Source organism: Gastrolobium bilobum, unplaced genomic scaffold (assembly GCF_033153095.1).
Source record: "Gastrolobium bilobum isolate Gb01-03AN ecotype WA unplaced genomic scaffold, APGP_CSIRO_Gbil_v1 utg6974, whole genome shotgun sequence".
NCBI classification, from domain to species: domain Eukaryota; kingdom Viridiplantae; phylum Streptophyta; class Magnoliopsida; order Fabales; family Fabaceae; genus Gastrolobium; species Gastrolobium bilobum.
Window position 1 is genome coordinate 257470 of NW_026897472.1, and position 20086 is coordinate 277555.

General features: G+C 31.4%; 1 protein-coding gene across 1 annotated transcript; it reads left to right on the top strand.

Moving 5' to 3' along the window:
• The first annotated feature begins 11149 nt into the window (after positions 1-11149).
• On the top strand, positions 11150-12094 carry LOC133307199 (uncharacterized). The gene has a single exon (XM_061507656.1). It carries the CDS (start codon positions 11150-11152, stop codon positions 12092-12094), a length of 945 nt encoding a protein of 314 aa, XP_061363640.1.
• The last annotated feature ends 7992 nt before the right edge of the window (positions 12095-20086 follow it).

Here is a 20086-nt window from a genome sequence, read left to right on the forward strand (position 1 = left end):
GTGGACATCTAGTTATTAAATGAGTTACTTTCAGCTTTCATATGTACACACACAAGTCTAAGAATATAGCAATATAGATGCTATCCTTCTCTATCCATTTGAATTGAGATTAATACGATTTATGATGAACGGATAAAGATTTTTATTTTACTTTTTTAAAAAAAAAGCGCCATAAGTTGGACACATGCATGGGCTTTGCAATTTCTAAAGTGGGAATAATTTCCCTCTATACATTTACACAAATGAAGGTAGTTAAAGAACTAGGCATGTTTGATGCACCGTATATGATGAGGTCTGATAGTATAAGATCTGATAGTATAAGATCTGATTAAATTTTAATATTATCCAGTGTTTGACATGATATTATATAAGATAATATCATCTAGTGTTTGTTAATGCACTGTTTAATACTAGATATGATAAAAATAAATATTTTTGATAAAAATATTCTTTAATAAAGAATTTATATAATTCTTTCAAATATGTCATATGATATTAATTTTTAAAAAAATCTATTGATCAGTGTGTCCATAAAATATATTAATTTTTTAAAAATAAAAAGATCCAATATTTTAAAAATTAATATATTGAAAATTTCATTTTTTATTTTAATATATTAATTCTTTAGAATTGCATTGGTCAATGTTAATACATTAATCTCTTATCAGACATAATCTCACCCCATAGGTTTGATTAAGTTATACATCATTTTGATGTATTAGGGAGACTTTGTTGTATAAGCCTATATTATATGATGATCACACCAAACAACTAAAAATGTCATAATAGATAGTATAAGTTTATACTATCAAGTCTTATTGTAACGACCCAAAATTTTTAAATATATAAAAAAAACATGGGGAGTCGCCACCAATTTTATTTTAATGAAAAAATTGAAATTTTTTTTGTTGCAAACTGATCTTTTAAAATTTTAGATCAAGGTTCGAGAGTCTAAGTATGTACAGGGAAGGTGGAAACTTAATCTCACTGCACCCTTGACACATCCGTTAAAAAATTGTTATATTCAATTAATTGTGTAAATTGTTAGCTTTTAAAAATATTTGTTTTATTCCTTAAAAAATAAATATGATTGTTTAGGAAGTAGGAAGACTAAATTTTAAAATTTTATTTTAACTTGACGAAAAGTGTTCCGCTCCGACATATCCCTTGGTGCAATGAGAAAATCAAAGTTATGTCGTTCTTTAGAAAATGTTTATGTTGTTGGTTGATTTTTAAAAAATAGTTTAAAATAATTTTACTTTAGGGAATTCATTAAGTTTTGGGAATTTAAAGTCATCAGGATATTATAGCCAAAATGACATGAAATAAAATATGTGACATCAACAAGTCGTCGAGGTCAAATTATCTCTATATGATAGAATAATTTTAATATTATGTGTTTTGTTATTACAGAGTTAATGATAAAAGAAGTTTTGGACTATCAACTGGCACAACTAAAATAATTCTGAACATGTTCAGGGTTGACAAGCCATCATGGCTAAATCACCCCTATAAAATAATTTTAATGATATAAGTTTTATCATTATAAAATTTATGATAAACCAAGTTGTCACAACTAAAGTAACGTGAAAGCCACATACTAAGAGCCTGTTTGGATCCTCTTATTTTTAAGCTAGAAGTTACTTATAAGCTAAAGCTAAAAAAAAGAGCTTAAAAAAAGAAGCTAAGAGCTGTTTGGAAATTATATAAAAAACTTAGCTTAAAAATTACTTAAAAACACATATTTCAAGAAAATTATCTCTCTCTCCATCTTTATCACTCTTCATTTTAAAAAAAGCACACAATTCAAGAAAAACAAATAAGAGCTTAAAAAAAAGGAGCTTTTAATTTTCAGTTTTTTTCTTCATTATAAAAAGAAAAGCTTTTCATTATAAGAGCTTTTCTCAAAACCTGTTTGGCCTAGCTTATGCTTATAAGTAGTTTCTAGCTTAAAAAAAAAGATGATCCAAACATGCACTAAGCAAGCCATTGTGGCTAAACTTACAATTATTTTATTATATATATATCATAAAATGATTTCGAGAATGGATGTATATATCATAAAAGGGAAAAAAGTTTTCGATGTTACTTTAGATAACTTTATCTAATGTTCATCGAAACAACGTCGTTTTGGGATTGAAAAATTAAAAAATTAGAGTGATAAAGACTATTATAACCCTGAAATAAATTAAAATTACAAAAATACCATGATTTCCGTCTCAAAACGACGTCGTTTTGATGAACATTAGATAAAATTATTTAAAGTAACATCAGAAAAAACAAACCCATCATAAAATGTCAACAATACTTTCTTATTTTATTATATATAAAAAATTTGAGTCTCTTAACATTCTAAAATTTATTATTACTATTATTCTAAGGGTTTGTCTACTCTCATGTTGTAGGAGAGATCATATCTTATGCTAAGACACAAGATGATGGGACCCACCACTAAAAAAGAAAAAAGAAAAGAAAAGAAAATAACAGCACACTTATCGAAGTATCTATGGCATAAGATAGTAGTATCCTACAACATGAGATTACTATTTCCCTTATTCTAATATGCTTGAAAGAGCCTTGGCTTCCATTTAGCAAAACAGGTTACAGGAGGTATGTATCAAAATGTGAGCAAACAATAGCACGATATGAAAAAGAAAGAAAGAAAGAAATATAACAGTATTAATTATTATTATTTTTCAATGTCCTCTAATACTTTTATTTTATTTGCTCTTCATAAAATTTTTCTCGTTTAACTCTAATCTAATCATCCTTTATTTTTTTTGGAAAAAATCACTTTAATAATACAAGCTGTCTAAACATAAACAAAAACACTTCGTCATTGTCCTGGACCCATCTTCCTAATAGGCCAAGGCCCATTCTTTTTGAAAGAGAGCAAAGACATCATGAATAAATTAAAACCAAACAGAAAAAAATAAAACTAAAATATAATAAAGAAAAAATATCTAAGCCCTAAGCAATTAAAAGAGGAAAACCGAGAGCACTATGGAAATATGGTGGCAGCGAAAAGGTGGCTTTGGACAGCCTAGTAACGGAGACGTGATGATGGAGAATGGATGGCAGGATCATGGGTCTTTGCACTGAGTTTCATGGTTATGAAAGTCTATACCTTGATGGGTGATTAGAGGATGACCAAAGATTTGTGGGTAAAGGAGCAGAGATGGCAACCATCATGGTAAGGAGGTGATGGTGTGGGGCTGTGTTTATTAAATTCGGAAATGGATTTGTCGAAAAAATATTATAGGATAGGAAAAAGTGTTTATCCTTCTAAATGACACAATTTACATCATTTTTCTCTCACAAAGTAGTGGGACTCACACCTTTATTTTTTTTTGTCAACTCTCTCTCCTCCTTTATCTATCTCTTTCTAAATATGATAGGAAAAAGTGTTTATCCTTCTAAATGACACAACCTTACCTCCTTTAAAATGACAGACACTTTTTCGTATATGATAATGTGAGAAGATTATAATTATACAAAAATGAATAACGATTATAATTTTATAATTATTTATTTTAATATTTTCATTTTTTTATTACATTTATTTAGTTATAATTTTTCACGTAGACATGTCAAAAAAAAGAAAGATAATAAGACAGCCGTTGCAATCAAAAGTTGAAATAGATGTGTATCTCACTTTTTTTTTGAAAGAAGTGTATCTCACTTTTATACATATATCAGAATATATATACAGCAAGCACAACATTTAAAAAAAAAAATTATGGTGAGTCAGGACTACCGTGTCCTTCAATTGAAATTTTGACACTTTGATTAAAATATTTTTAATCTTTTGTTTCTCTCCTCTCTCATCAGTTTTTTTTTTTTTACTTTTCCGTCCCACTAAATATTATGTGTTGATGAAACACTAAATACGTTCTCAACATTTAAAAACACAAAGAGGAGGGTACTCTCAGAATAAAATCTCTCTTTTCTTTTGTTATTCTAAGAAACCCCATCTCAGAAGTAGATCTCTCCTTTTTATTTCCTCATAACTCCATAGCTCTCCTAGAGCCAGAAACCCATCCCCCTTCTAATCTAACCTTCGCTTCATTTTTATGGCCAGAAGACTTTGAGGTCCCCAATGTAGTCCATTCAAAGATACAAGAGCAATCCACTAGGATTAGCCTAGTGATGTGGGGTGTGTTAGGTATTTGTAGTGTGTGTTCAATTCTTATGTAATGCAAAAAAAAAAAAAAAAAATACAAGAGCAACAGTACATTTGTTACTTTCAAGTTTCCTTTCTTATGAATGCTTTCCAGGTTCCTTTCCTTTCATTTTTTATGCCTCTGCCTATTTTCGTTAATCATGTCTCCATGTCTCTGACGTGAATACCTTTTCTAACGCAGACTTTGGCATCTAGTTCTTCTTTTTTTTTATTAGAATAAATATTCTTTTGTCCTCGACATAAAAACATCAAATCTATTTTAATTCTTTAGAGAGAAAAAAATTTAATTTGTGAACGTTCTAAAATTTTAGTTATTTAAAATTATAGTCCCTCAAAATTTAAAGAAAATTCAAATTAGTCTCTTAAAAGAATTAATATTAATATTTTTTTTCCTAAAAGATTAAAATAAATTCCATGTTTTTAGTTTTTAGAATAAAATTTGTAGAACACCTTTAGCTTATTTTTGTTTTGATTTTCACTTTTCTATTTTGAGAAGTATAAAAACAAGGAGAACACTCTGTTTTCATTAACGACAGCACCGTAAATAACAAAACATTATTGCTGTTTAAAAGAGAACCCAAAGACAACCACGTGGGTGGATGTGATGGTTCAGCATCTCGTCCCTTAAGCAAGTGGTTGAGGATTTGAATCCCAACTCTTGTGAATGGAAAGCATTCTGTGGCCAGCTCTTTACCGCTTTGTGCGCTGACCCGGGGTGAGGATTAGTCTCATAGCTATCGGCTGTGGGGATACCCAGATGTAATCCAAAAAAAAAAGAACCCAAAGACGAGTGGGAAAAGTGACCAAAATGTCATTGTTTATTAAGTTTTTTATCCAAATGTCACGCGAACAGTGTTATTTCTCAATATGTCACGCGGGCAAGTTCGCTACAGTGCCCAGCGAACTTGGTAGACAATAATTTCGTTACACGTGACACATCTTCACAGGAAAAGTTGATTGCCATGTGTCCAAGTTCGCTACTATTGGTAGCAAACTTGGTAGCCAATAATTTCATGACATGTGGCACACTTTTGCAGGAAAAGCTGACTGGACGAAGTTCGCTACCGAACTTGGTGCGCTACGTGGCACAATCTCGTTGCCCGATCAGAAATAATGTACCAATCACAATCAAAAAAAGAAAACGAAGGAAAATGACTATTTAATTAATGTACCAATCAAAATTAATGTACTAATCACCGATCACAATTAATGTACCAATCACCAATCACAATTAACATACCAATCACAATTAATATACCAATCACCAATCACAATTAGCATACCAATGGGATTAACTTTTGACTGTATCAATCATAATTAATGTATAAATCATCAATCACTTCGGAGGGCCATAACTTTTAATTCGGATATCCAAATTAGATATTTTTTATGTTGTTTCATATAATTTTTTGAGATCTACTCAATGACACCTCATTTGTCATATTTTATCTCGCACAAAAAAAAAACATCGTTCGAATTTGTAACAATAGTATCATAAACAATTAATGTACCGATCACCAATCACAAGTAATGTATCAATCAAAATTAATTGTGATTGATACATTCATTGTGATTGGTGATTAGTACATTTATTATGATCAAAATTAATTGTGAATGGTGATTGATACATTAATTGTGATTGGTGATTGGTACATTAATTGTGATTAATACATTAATTACAATTAATTGTCATTTTCCTTCATTTTCTATTTTTTTATTGAGATTGGAAAATTAATTATGATCGGGCAACGAGATTGTGCCACATAGCACAACAAGTTTGCTACCCCTATTAGCGAACTTCGTCCAGTCAGATTTTTCTGCAAAAGTATGCCACGTGTCACGAAATCATTGGCTACCAAGTTCGCTACCAGTCGTAGCGAACTTGGACACGTGACAGTCAACTTTTCCTGCGAAAATGTGCCACGTGTAACGAAATTATTGGCTACCAAGTTCGCTGGGCACTGTAGCAAACTTGTCCGCGTGTCATATTGAAAAATAATATTATTCAGATGGCATTTGAATAAAAACCTTAATGAACAGTGAGATTTTAATCACAGACGAGTGCGTAGTTCTTATTTTACTCAAATTGCAACGAATGTGAACATTGAAAGTAGGCTGTTCAATATTCAGGTCAAACCAGAGGAATACCATTCAAGTTTACCAGAGCCCTAACAAGTAATAGGGCCGATAAGCTTGTATTTCAAAAAATTCTCAGGTCAAGATTGGACTCGAGTTTCTAAATATTCAAAACGTTAACCAAACCTGGCCCTCTTCCATTGTGCTTACATTTAGAAATTGCTAGAAATCTCTTCTCTTGTCACTACCCTCTTCAAATTTATAATAATAGAACTTATTTATAAAAAAAAAAACCAATCAAACGAGTTTTTTATTATTTTGTTTTAAAAATTATTTTTAAAACAAATTTATCAAGCAAATTTTTTAGTTCTTTAACTTTTAAAATTATTTTCAAAATAAATTTTTCAAATAGATTTTTTTCTTCTTTTATTCTGAAAATCAATTCTTAAAAAGTATTCTACAAAATAGATTTCAAAACAAAAACAAAAAAATTAAAAACACAATCAAACAAGGGGAAGGATATTGTGACAACCAAGTTGTGTTACTACCAATCAATCTTACCGTTAGATCGATTATATTGATCCAACGGTTATATTTATTTTCATCTTTATATGGTCATGATTCCCCAAATTTAATACTTTATATTTATTTTCACCTTTGTATGGTTATGATTTCCCATATTTAATGTTTTCACTTTAAATATGGAGAATCATGACCATACAAAGATAGAAATAAATATAACTGTTGGATCAACATAATCGATCGAACGGTAAGTTTGATTGGTAGTCACTTGGTAGTAACACAACTTGGTTATCACAATATCCTTCCCCATCAAACAAACCCTAAATTATTAAGTGAAGATCCATTAATAACTTTATATTATATCTTTTGAATGTCCACATAATTTCTGTTGTTTTTAGGGATCAACATACCAATCACCCATAGATGTTTCTACAGGTTTTACTCTTTAGGTAACAAACATGAGCCCCTGATATGTTTGAATACCGAATCCTCTCCGATACGAAATTTTTTTTGCATCATTCTCGTACCTGTGGGCTGTGGCAGCTTGGGCACGATATATTTTGTTCCACCACATAGAATTATTTGATTTTTTCATTTCAAACAATTTATACGATACACCAGAGCAATCTTGATCTTTCTCTTGATCCTTACCGGCCTCCTGAATATTCTATTATTTATTTCATTTTTTTATTTGTGTTATTTTGTATTTTTTGTGCGTAATATGATTTTATTGCTGTCTTCTTTGAACTATTCCTCAACAGAAAATAAAAATTTTGGTTTCGGCTTATCGGCATATAAATAGGAAAAATGGTGCTTGGCTAGTCAAACATGGACTAGTTCATAGATCAGGAAATTTTCGGTGGAGCGGTGAAATGCATAGAGATCGAAAAGAACCAAAAGATCTCGATTCAAGATAAATTCATAAGGAAGTGAGATCGGATAGAAATTGTCTACGAAAAAAAATAATTAAATAAAAAATATGCTAAAGTATAAATCATATGCATATGAAATATACTGCCTGGAGCATCGATGCTCCTCAACCTTTTTGGATACGTTGTTTTTATTTTGGGCCAACCGTACTTCAGGACAGGCATGGTTGATGTGAAATAATAGAATAAGGACTTCGGTTTAATGTAAGGTGGTAGTCCAACAACTATATTGGAGTCTATGGATTCGGGTTTCTATTTGCTAAAAGAAGACACAACATGTTGCTCTCTGGAGTTTAAAGAGTCTTAAGAAATTGGCCCAATAAAATTCAATGGGTTACTTACACAGGAAACATGGGCCTTCAATGCCTGAATGACATTCAGCCCCCCCAATATTGTGTTTGTTATCATATAAAATTTGACATTTTTCCAAAAAATCGCCTCATATTTTGGAGCAGATGTCAAATCTAAAGTCAAAAAGTGGTCACCCACCCATCCCAAGAGGCATGTTCGGTACTTCCAAGTTCCAAATGTCCTCATTCTGCCTTTGTTTTTCAATTTTTCTGCCGCTGATCACGCCACAGTCACTCTCCAAAGTAATAAAGTGTGTTCCTTCAACATCACTCAAAAACATATGGAATATCAAAAGTGCAGACTTGCTTTTAACTAATCATGCCGGTCATTAAGCTAACTTAGCAATCTTCCTTTCAAAAACATGGGCACCACTTTGTGTACTATTACTTATTTGATTGATAGCTAGAAGCCTACAACCATCATGCCCCACGAAATCAATTATTTTTTAACCAAAATGTCGTCTTTTTTTTTTAGTTATCCAAACTCTAATTATCTTTTTGAGGATAGTTGGCTCCTCTTGATATCCCTACAAGCTTCGACTTTTTGAGCCAACTATGAGACTAATTTGAAGTGCATGATAAGTCAGAGATGAAGATATTTAATTCCCTCCCAAAAGTGACATGTGTGAATCGAAACGAGACCATTTTCTTTTCACTACTAAGCTCCCTTGAACCGCTACCATTTGATGTCTTTTGTTCATATATATTGCGTTCATCCCAAACGAATAAAATTACTTTAAAATGGATAGGCGAATTTGTATGATTCATAAAGTAGATTAAATAACTTTTCATTCTATTCTCATTAAAATCAATGGGCAATCAAATTCTAGTAATTTATAAGAAAGTAAGTTAATTATAGGATTTGATTAGGGGTGTTAACAGGTAGAGGCGGGCCGGACTTTGATCTTAAAAAGTTGAGTATGTGTTTAAATGTGTCAGTTTGACCTAGCCTGTTACCTGTTATGAATATAATTATCGGCATGTAGCCTGACTTATTTACAAAATAAAATAAAGGTCTGGTTTAGCCTATTAAAAAAAATAAGACAACAAAAATTTATCCAAACATATATGATCAACAACACTAATAATTCCACAAAGATTCATAAATTCAATGTATATCCAAATAGCATAATATAAAATAAAATCATTCAAAAAGTCTTTTCAATCAAAAAAATAGGTAAAATGGTTTGAGGAGAGAGAAAGGACTATTAGTAGTATAAAAAATAAAAAATATAAATAAAAGTTAGTATGCTAGGTTAGCCTGAGAGATTCTAAGGCCGAACTTTTCAATTGGAGCATGAAATCTTTTTATTAAACGAGTTTTTATACAAGTCCAAGCTTGGTTATAACAATTAATTTTAAACATGTATGCCTAGGCCTTCACGAACCAGGTGAAAGACCACTGAATGACCCCTAGTTCGTTTACCGCCCCTAGGTCTGATCAATTAATGACTATTAATTCTATCTAATTTTAATAAAATGAAAAGGTAAATATGTTTTGTGCAAACCTATAATAGTATTTTAATTTATTTTTTTTTACCAATAACTTTCAATCAATCGCAATATTGCTTCCCGATTTTCTAGTTCACTATCTCACTTATTTTGCCCATTTTTTCCAACTTTTGTTTTCAACCTAAATCACATTAAATTACATTGGTTGAATTACTTAAATTTGGTTAAATTTACTATCGAATGGAGCCAAAAACAATCATATTTTCACATCAAATTACTTTTGGTCAACAGCAAAGTTTATTATCACATTCATAAAAAAAAACCCAATCAATTGCATGATTCTTAGAATAATTTTGAATTACCTTTAATTTTATTCCCGTTAGCATTAATGAGAAATCAAATTTTAGTAATTTTTAGTAAGGTAAATTAATTTTACTGGCGGAATTAATGACTAATCAATTCTAATTTTAATAAAATAAGAAGATAAATATGTTTCGTGTACATTTTGCTATTCTATAATTCAATCAGTCGCAATATTGCTTTCCACTTTCAAAGTTTGACGCTAAAAAAAACCCATTTTTCAACCTTTATTTTCTATCATAAATCACATTAAATTACTTTCGATTACATTATTTCAATTCATTTTTTATTAGAGTAAATCACATTTGAAAATAATTATATTTTTGCATTAATATTTTTTAATAGTTACGTTTACCACATATTTATTCACGTTAACATTAATGAAGATTCAAATTCTATGAACTTTTCATCTTTTTTTTGAAGATTTCTCTCTGGTAGGACAATCTGTATCTCATCACTGTTGCTGCTGTATGTATTGCTGTATATGAAAATAATCAATTATAGAGTATATAACTATTTTTTATTTGTATAATAATTGATGTTTCTTATTTGCAGAGTTTTGTTTGTGATAGATACTTACAAAGTTTTATGTGAATGTTGTAGCTTTTTCACCTCTCTATATAGGACAAAATACTAACATGATTCTTTCTTGTAGCAATTAACCGATGACAGATGTCGACAAAAATTTTGATCTTTTTCCTCCGTGCATTGCACGGGTACTGCACAGTCTGCACTAGTAATTGTTTAAAAGGGAAATCAATTAGCTTTGATTGAATAATTACTAATCAAATTTAATTTTAATAAGATTGGAAGGTAAATCATAAATATGATTCCTATGATCCAAAATAGTAACTTAATTTTTTTTCCCCTTATTGATTCAATCAGTGAAATATTGTTTCCCATTTTCCAAATTTCACGCTATCATTTACATATTTTTTTCCCTTTTTTCTTTCAAACTTCCATTTTTATTATAGTTGTCTAATAAACTAGAAACACTAAAGATTGCGTTAAGTCAGCCAATCAATTTCGAAAAGCAAAGGACGGACTCATATCAGTAGTTAAAACTGGAAAAAAAAGATTTAACAAAATAAAAATAAAAATGCTACCTTTTTGACTAAGACTAATGTGCTGTCTCTGCACATTCTTCCTTCCACAATCCTCGCATAGTTATAATTTATGGTCCTTTGATTTAGGAGCAGGCTCTCTCTATAAAATAAGCCTAACAATTTCATTCACTCAATAGTATTCGTCTCTCATTGTTATTGTCTCTCCACACAATGTCTTCTTTTGGAATGAAACTCTCATTCTTTTTCTTATTTGTTGTTGTTCTGTCCCCCCAAATTCATGCCAGAGTGGGCAAGCCCTTTAACTTATTTTCCCTTTCAAGAACCAACTACGATGTCAAAAGTTCTCAAGTTTTGCCCCAGAAACAAAAATGTGAATCTCCAGCACCATCACTAGCACCAACCTCAGTACCTGCAGCCACACCAACAATTGATCCAATAACACCATCTGGGTCAGCACCATCACCAGCATCAATAACAACACCATCATCAGCACCAACACCAGCACCAGGACCATCTGAATCAATAATATCATCTGGGTCAGCACCAGCACCAGCATCAATAGCAACACCATCATCAGCACCAACACCATCTGAATCACTAATACCATATTTTCCAGGACCAGTGCCACAGCTTGATTTTGTTGATAAGGGTGATGGTTATGGCCTTTATGGTAGAACTTCTACACAATATTCTCCCATCAAGGACACTCCTACCACCACAAACTTTGAAAATGAGCTCCTAAATGAAGAGTTTAATGATGAGAGCTACAAAACTGCTTATCCCAAGACCAACTTCAACAGCAACTACAACAATGAAGTGGACAGAGACAACTTCAATAAGGAAGAGTACAGGAGCAATGGCAACAATGGCTATGACAACAACTACAATGACAAAGAAAACTACTACAACAACAATTACAATGGCAATGGCTACGAGGGTAAAAGAGAAGGAATGAGTGACACAAGGTTCGTTGAGGATGGCAAGTACAATTATCAAGTCAATAATGATGACGAGAATTACAACCTCAATGGGTTCGAATCAGAGAGAGCAACCACTAAAAATGGTGGTTACTATAAGAAGAATCAGTACCAAAATGTGTTTGACAACGCTGAAGAGTATGAGAAGCCGGAGGCATATCAAGAGTACACGCCTTGATTGTTTTTTTGTTGTTTTTTATTTTATTTTTTTCCCTTCATGTTCTTAAACAAATCAGTGTGTGATATACACAATTCATACAAGTTGAAAATTAAATTCTAAGTTATGAGATAGTATTAATGATGCTTTATTTTCTAGCTAGTATCATCTGTGATCGTGCACTTTTTGATGTTTTGCTGATTAAATCGATGGAAAGTAAGCAGTTTTATCTTTTGTTCTTGTGAGGTTCTGTCTCCTTTGGTATTTGTTCTCACTTTTTTAGTGGGTTCACTCATTTTTATTTTTATTTTCATGATACAATTTGTGTCATGCAATATGAAAAAAATAAAATCCTATACATTATAGTGATTAATGTTCTCATGTTTTATATAGGAGATTTTATCTTGTAGGGCTCATGTGGTATCATATGAAGTCAGGAGAGAGAGAAAAAAAAATATGGATTCCACACATTTTTTACCGTGTATAAGAGAAAAAATTTCTCTCCTACAATCTATTATTTCATATATTATATGGCATAAAACTTCCGCTTTTTGATTTCTTCCTATTCTTGTACTCAACATCTTAGAATTTATTTTAATTTTTCAAGCGATCTTTTTTTGGGGTTTAGAAAAAAAAATACCAGAATTTTTTAATAAGATTCTTGGTATGAAAGGAAAAGTAAATTTTTTTAAAAATCCTGTATTTTTTTCCCTATGTCGTTTAAAGTTGCTGAAGATAAATTTATCTCCTGGACGAGAAACATTATTTCCTTTAAATTATGTCCTGCATTTTTCCATTGCTTTTATTTTCACTTAATTGTATAAACAATTTAGTAAAGCAGAAGTAATGACTAAAAATGAGACAAAAAAATATAAACACCTGAAAAAAGAATAAACTTTGGTATATCGAGAGCACCAAACTCCATGCTATCTTTTACTAAAAAGAGAAATTATTTAGAACTTAGAGGGAAATATAAAAAAATATATGGATAAAAAGGTAATTTTTTCCCTTTTTAATAAAAAGGAGCACTAAATTGGTGCACCAAAGTTTTTCTCCTGGTCCACAAGGAACCTATGGGATTACCAAAAATCTCAAAAAAAAAAAAAAAAGTTTTTCTCCTGAGTCGTACCAAAACATGATTTATGTATGTTTTCCGGAATTATTAGTAACATAATGATGAATGCTTGTAACATACATTTTGAGCAAAAACGCATGCATAGAATTAGTGGACTCATTATTCGAACAAATTATGCATCCAAGATGGTCCAAGTGATTATTTAACATAACTTTATGACAATTTTTATTATTAAAATATGAGATTAATGTTTTTTATGTTATAACATAAAATTATCTCTTATATTCAAATACATAAAAGTACATGAGACTGCGGCAATGTGAAAAGAACAAAGAAAAAAAAAAAGTCTCAGACACTATTATTTATGTATAGGAGATAATTATCTCCTACACCGTAAGAAATACTAATTCCTAAAATTATCAATGCAATCATACTACTTTCTTCTAAGGATGAAATTACGGTGTGATAAAATATTTTAAAGACTCCTTTATTACGGTTCTTTCTTTCTGTGTTCCTTCGTCACTTGATCCCCGGATGTTGGTAAACTTAATAGAACATTCACCTTTTCTATTATTACCTTCTGCCTCCCCCCTTTTGTTCAACCGAAAATCAGAACACCAACCGGTCTGCACTTGTCATCAGATTGTATGCAAACCACTGTGAAATCGCCGATTTGACAGGGATGCTTTTGAAAAATATTTATGGAAATGCAGACTGAAACTCGAACGTATGACATGATATGGAAAATGCATTTAGTTTATCATTAAGCCAATGCCTTTTGTTGATATATAAGGCTCAAAATTATTTTATTAATTGCGTATTTTATTATGAATTTAGTTTAAGGCAAATTACATGAAACCACGCATAGTTAATTTCTCTTTCAAAACACCACCCTCCACGTCCAATTCCATCAATTAACCCCTCGTACTTCCAAAGAGTTAAGGATTGATTCGATTTCAAATTTCAACAATAAAGTAGAAATATTACGGTAATCGAGGATTAATTCAAAGAAAGGGATTATTCGTGGTTTTCATTTTTTTGTATTTATGTGGTTTCTGTCGTGTTCAATTATATCATATTCAAGGAATTTTGAAAATTTTATTCATCCAGTAGAACTATCATGCCATTAATCATTTTATGGATTTAGATTCAAATATAAATTAATGTTGTAAATTACGCAAATCGATAGAGAGAAAATGGAGGAGAAAGAAAGAGTATGGGAGGTAGGGATGAAAGTGGGCTGAGCTGGGTCAAGCTTTGCCCTGAAAAGCCCAAGCCTACGCCAAAAAATTTCAATTTGGTCTGGCCCAAACTTAGTACGAGTCTAACTATTAGCCTGGCTTGACTCGTTTATTAAAAAACAAATGACCTGGCCTAACCCTTTAGCCTGTTAATTTTTAACTTCCAAGCAGAACCATGAAGCAACCTTACAAAATACTCAAATTCTGTTGTTAAACCAAAAATCATAATTTCAACATCCAAACAGAATCATGAATCACAACAAAACTCATACAATCTGTATTTAAGTCACTTTCAAAAGCAAAATGCTCAAACTAAATAACATATATTTCATCAGATCCAACAAACAAATCCATACTATGTAAATTAAAATAACTACATGAATCCAACAAAGTGAACAAACACATCATGATACTCGTAGTAAGTATAATCTCTCCCAAAAACCTTTTAATATATTCATATATACAATCTAACATGTTGAGATGTTAGTTTCTCCTACATAAGAAATAAAGTCAGGTTTCTATTAAAATATAATCAAATATAATTAAGTTATAAATAATTGTAATTGATTAAATTTATATCTTTTGTTTTTTCTTCAAAGCATGCTTATTATATTATATTATATTTAAAAATAAATAGTACAATATAGGCGCCCTGTAGGTTTATATGCCTGGGCTTGTGAAAGTGAGCCTACGACCTTTTTATTAAACAAGTTTTTTCAAGGCTCAAGCCCGACCCATTTTACGAAATATACTAGGTCAGGTCTGACCTGACGTAGGCCGAGTCGTAGGGCCCTGTAGGCCGGCCCGGCCTAGTTTCACCTCTTGTGGGAGGCAATGAGGAGAAAGAAATGGGAAAAATATTTATTCCGCAAATCTCGACCGTAGAATAAGATTGTAATCTAATCTAATAGTGTTGAGAGAGGTAGGCAAATGTAAGCAAAATAAGAGTAGGCAGAATAACCTATCCCTATATATATGTGTGTGTGTGTGTGTGTGTGTGTGTGTGGGAAGGATATTGTGACAACCAAGTTGTGTTACTACCAAGTGACTACCTATTAATCTCACCGTTAGATCGATTATGTTGATCCAACGGTTATATTTATTTCCATCTTTGTATGGTCATGGTTTCACAAATTTAATACTTTATATTTATTTCCACCTTTGTATGGTTATGATTTCCCATATTTAATGCTTTCACTTTAAATTTGGGAAACCATGACCATACAAAGATGGAAATAAATATAACCGTTGGGTCAACATAATCGATCTAACGGTGAGATTAATTGGTAGTCACTTGTTAGTAACACAATTTGATTGTCACAATATCCTTCCCCATATATATATATATATATATATATATATATATATATATATATATATATATATATATATGCATTTGTATGATTCATAAAAATAGATTAAATAACTTTTCATTCTATTCTCATTAATATTATTGGCCAATCAAATTCTAGTAATTTATAAGATAGTAAATTAATTATAGGGACTGATCAAATAATGACTAATTTATCCATTTTTAAAAAAATGAAAAAGGTAGATATGTGTCCAGCTAACCTAAAATAGTATTTCAATATTTTTTTACCAACAACTTTCAATCAATCGCAATATTGCTTCCCAATTTTCAAGTTTCACTCTATCACTTATTTTGTCCTTTTTTTTCTCCCTTTTTTCCAACTTTATTTTTCAATCCTAAATCACATTAAATTAAATTGGTTGATTTGTTTAAATTTGGTTAAATTTACTATCGAGTGGAGCCCAAAAAAATCATATTTTGCATCAAATTACTTTTGGTTAATAGCCAAGTTTATTATCACATTCATCAAAATCCAATCAATTACATGATTTTTTTTTTAAATATTCTAATCTATTAATCATCACGAAGAAGATTGAATATATGCTGCACCACTAGGGATAGCCTAGTGGTGTTGGGTGTGTTTAGAGGGTGTTAGGTTTGTTGTTCGATTTCATGTAATATCCAAAAAAAAGATTGAATATATGCTTCAGCACCAACTCAGCTACCTTACCATTATTTGGTTCGATTACATGATTCCCAAAATAATATTGAATAACTTTCAATTTTATTCTCGTTAGCATTAATTTTACAGACAGAATTAATGACTAATCAAATATAATTTTAATAAAATAGGAAGATAAGTATGTTTCGTGTAGATTTTTTTTATCTTATAACGCTCAATCAGTCGAATATTGCTTTACAGTTTCAAAGTTTTACGCTCCCACCATCATTCCCCTTATTTTCAACCCTCAATCACATTAAACTATTTAAATTTATTTTTGATTACAGAGTAATCACATTTGAAAATCATATGAAAAATAATTATATCTTTGAATTAAATTATTTTCTGTTAATAATTACGTTTACGACATTTATTCTCGTCAGCATTAATGAAGATTCAAATTCTAATAATTTTTAAAAAGGGAAATTAATTAGCTTTGATTAAATTAATGACTATTCTGTATGCACATTAAAGGGTTGATCTCTATGAATAATGTGTGTGCTTCATTAACTTGCTTGTGATCTTTATATATGGTCTGATTAAATCGTCATGGGACCCATATTTCGGGCTCCTATCCCAAATTTTGTGTATACGAGTTTAAAACAAGCCGATTCATTTTATTTGGATATGGACCTTAGTTATGTTTAATAAAGGTCAAGATACAATCCCGGAACAATGACTAATCAAAAATCAATTATTTTAAAAAAAGGGAAATTAATTAGCTTTGATTGAATTAATGACCAATCAAATTTAATTTTAAAAAAATTGGAAGGTAAATCAAAAATATGTTTCCTGCGATCCAAAATAGTAACTAGATGGGTCCGTCGCTTCTCATGTGACTGTTGATGAGAAAAATTGCAGCAAATTTTTAACACTAGGATACACGTGCGGATCCTAGGATACAAGTGCGGATTCTATAAAAAAAAAAAAAAACTGTTATAAAAACAAAAACAAAAACAAAAACAAAAACAAAAACAAAAACAGGATTCGGACGCGTATCCTGTGTTGCTGCAAGTTTTTCCTTCTTGAGTCACATAAGAAATACTTTCCCCTAACTAGATTTATTTTTTCTTTGTTGACTCAATGAGTGCAATGTTACTTCCCATTTTCCAAGTTTCACGCTACCATTTACATCCTTTTTCTCCCTTTCTTTTTTTAAATTTCCATTTTCATTATAGTTGCCTAACAAAACACAAAAGATTGCGTTAAGTCAGCCAATCAATTTCGAATTAGTTAAAAATGGACAAAAAAAATTAAAATGGAACTTTTTGACCAAGACTGATATGCTGTCTCTTTACATTCTTCCTTCCAAAATACCCCCATAATTACTCTTCCTTTGATTTATGAGCATGCTCCCTCTATAAAATAAGCCTAACAATTTCATTCTCTCAACAGTATTCATCTCTCATTGTCATTGTCTCTCAACACAATGGCTTCTTTTGGAATGAAACTCTCATTCTTTTTCTTCTATGTTGTTGTTCTGTCCCCCCAAATTCATGCCAGAGTGGGCAAGCCCTTTAACTTCTTTACCCTTTCAAGAAACACCTATGATGTCAAAGGTTCTCAAGTTTTGCCCCAGAAACCAAAGTGTGAATCTCCAGCACCATCACTAGCACCAACCTCAGTACCTGCAGCCACACCAGCAATTGATCCAATAATATCATCTGGGTCAGCACCATCACCAGCATCAATAACAACACCAACACCAGCACCATCAGTAGCACCTGTTGGGATGAGAGTAAGAAGCAGAGGATATATTTATCCAACACCAACACCAGCACCATCACTAGCACCTGTTGGGATGAGAGTAAGAAGCAGAGGATATATTTATCCAACACCAACACCAGCACCATCACTAGCACCTCTTGGGATGAGAGTAAGAAACAGAGGATATATTTATCCAACAGCACCAACCTTAGTACCTGTAGCCACACCAGCAATTGATCCAATAATGCCATTTGGGTCAGCACCAGCACCAGCATCAATAACAACACCATCATCAGCATCAGCATCAATAACAACACCATCATCAGCACCAACACCAACACCAGCAGCAGCACCATGTGAATCACCAATACCATCTTTTTCAACACCAGAGCCAGAGCCAGATTTTATTGATAAGGATGATGGTTATGGCCTTTATGGTACAACTTCTACTTTTACCCAATATCCTCCCATCAAGGACACAACCACCACCACCACCTTTGAAAATGGTCTCCTAAATGAAGACTTCAATGATGAGAGTTACAAAACTGCTTATCCCAAGACCAACTTCAAAAGCAACAACTACAATGACCAAGAAAACTACTACAACAACAATTATAATGGCAAGGGCTACGAGGGTAAGAGAGAAGGAATGAGTGACACAAGGTTCGTTGAGGATGGCAAGTACAATGATCAAGTGAATAATGATGACGAGAATTACAACCTCAATGGGTTCGAATCAGGGAGAGCAACCACTAAAAATGATGGTTATTATGAGAAGAATCAGTACCAAAATGTGTTTGACAACGTTGAAGAGTATGAGAAGCCGGAGGCAAATCAAGAGTTCACGCCTTGATTGTTTTTTTTATTTTTTATTTTTCCTTCATGTGGTTAATCAATTTAGTGTGAGATACACAATTCATTCACGTTGAAAATAAAATGCTAAGTTATGAGATAATAGTGATACTTTATTTTTCGGTATCATCGTTGATCTTGCACTGTTTAATGTTTTGCTGATTAAATCGATGGAAAGTATGCAGTTTTATCTTTTGTTCTGAGTGAGTTTCTGTCTCCTTCGGTATTTTCCAAAAATTGTATTACATTTTGTGTTTATCAGTGATCTTGCATATGCCTCACTATATATTATAGGGTATTGATTTCCCCACCGTACAGGAGAAGATTTTTGCAGACACAAAATCAAAGTGGATTTCATTTTGTGTTTTTTTTCTCTCCTCTTTGGTTTTGTGTTTGCAAAAGAAGATTTTCTTCTCTTCTAACATGAGAAATCAATATCCCTCTATTATACGGCATAAAACTTCAGCTTTTGATTTCTTCTTATTCTTGTTCTCAACATCTTAGAATTTATTTTAATTTTTCAAGCAAAAATAATAAGTGTTAAAGTTTCTCCTATAACAAGAGATAAAAAAATTTCTTGTAATCTCATTCTGTATTTTTTTTCTTACGTTGTTTTCCGATTGTTGGAAATAATTTTATCTTTCTTGCAGGAGAAATATTTTTCTCTTTAAATTATGTCCTGTATTTCTCCATTGATTTTATTTTCACTTAATTTTATAAATAATTTGGGAAAACAGAAATAATGACTAAAAATGAGACAGAAAATTTAAACACCCTCAAAAGGATCGTGCCAAAACATGATTTATGTATGTTTTATGAAATTATTAGTAACATAATGATGAATGCTTGTACGATACATTTTGGGCAAAATGCATGCATAGAATTAGTGGACTCATTATTCGAACAAATTATGCATCCAAGATGGTCCAATTGCATTATATGTAACATAACTTTATGGACAATTATATTGTTAAAATTAACAATGCAATCATACTACTTTCTTCTTAAGGATGAAATTACGGTGGTAAATTATTTCGAACACTCCTTTATTACGGTTCTTTCCGCCTGGTTCAACCGAAAATCAGAACGCTGGTTTGACCAGGTC

Excerpts from the sequence above, each read along its gene's own strand:
- LOC133307199 (XM_061507656.1), top strand. The coding sequence starts at position 11,150 with ATGTCTTCTTTTGGAATGAAACTCTCATTCTTTTTCTTATTTGTTGTT.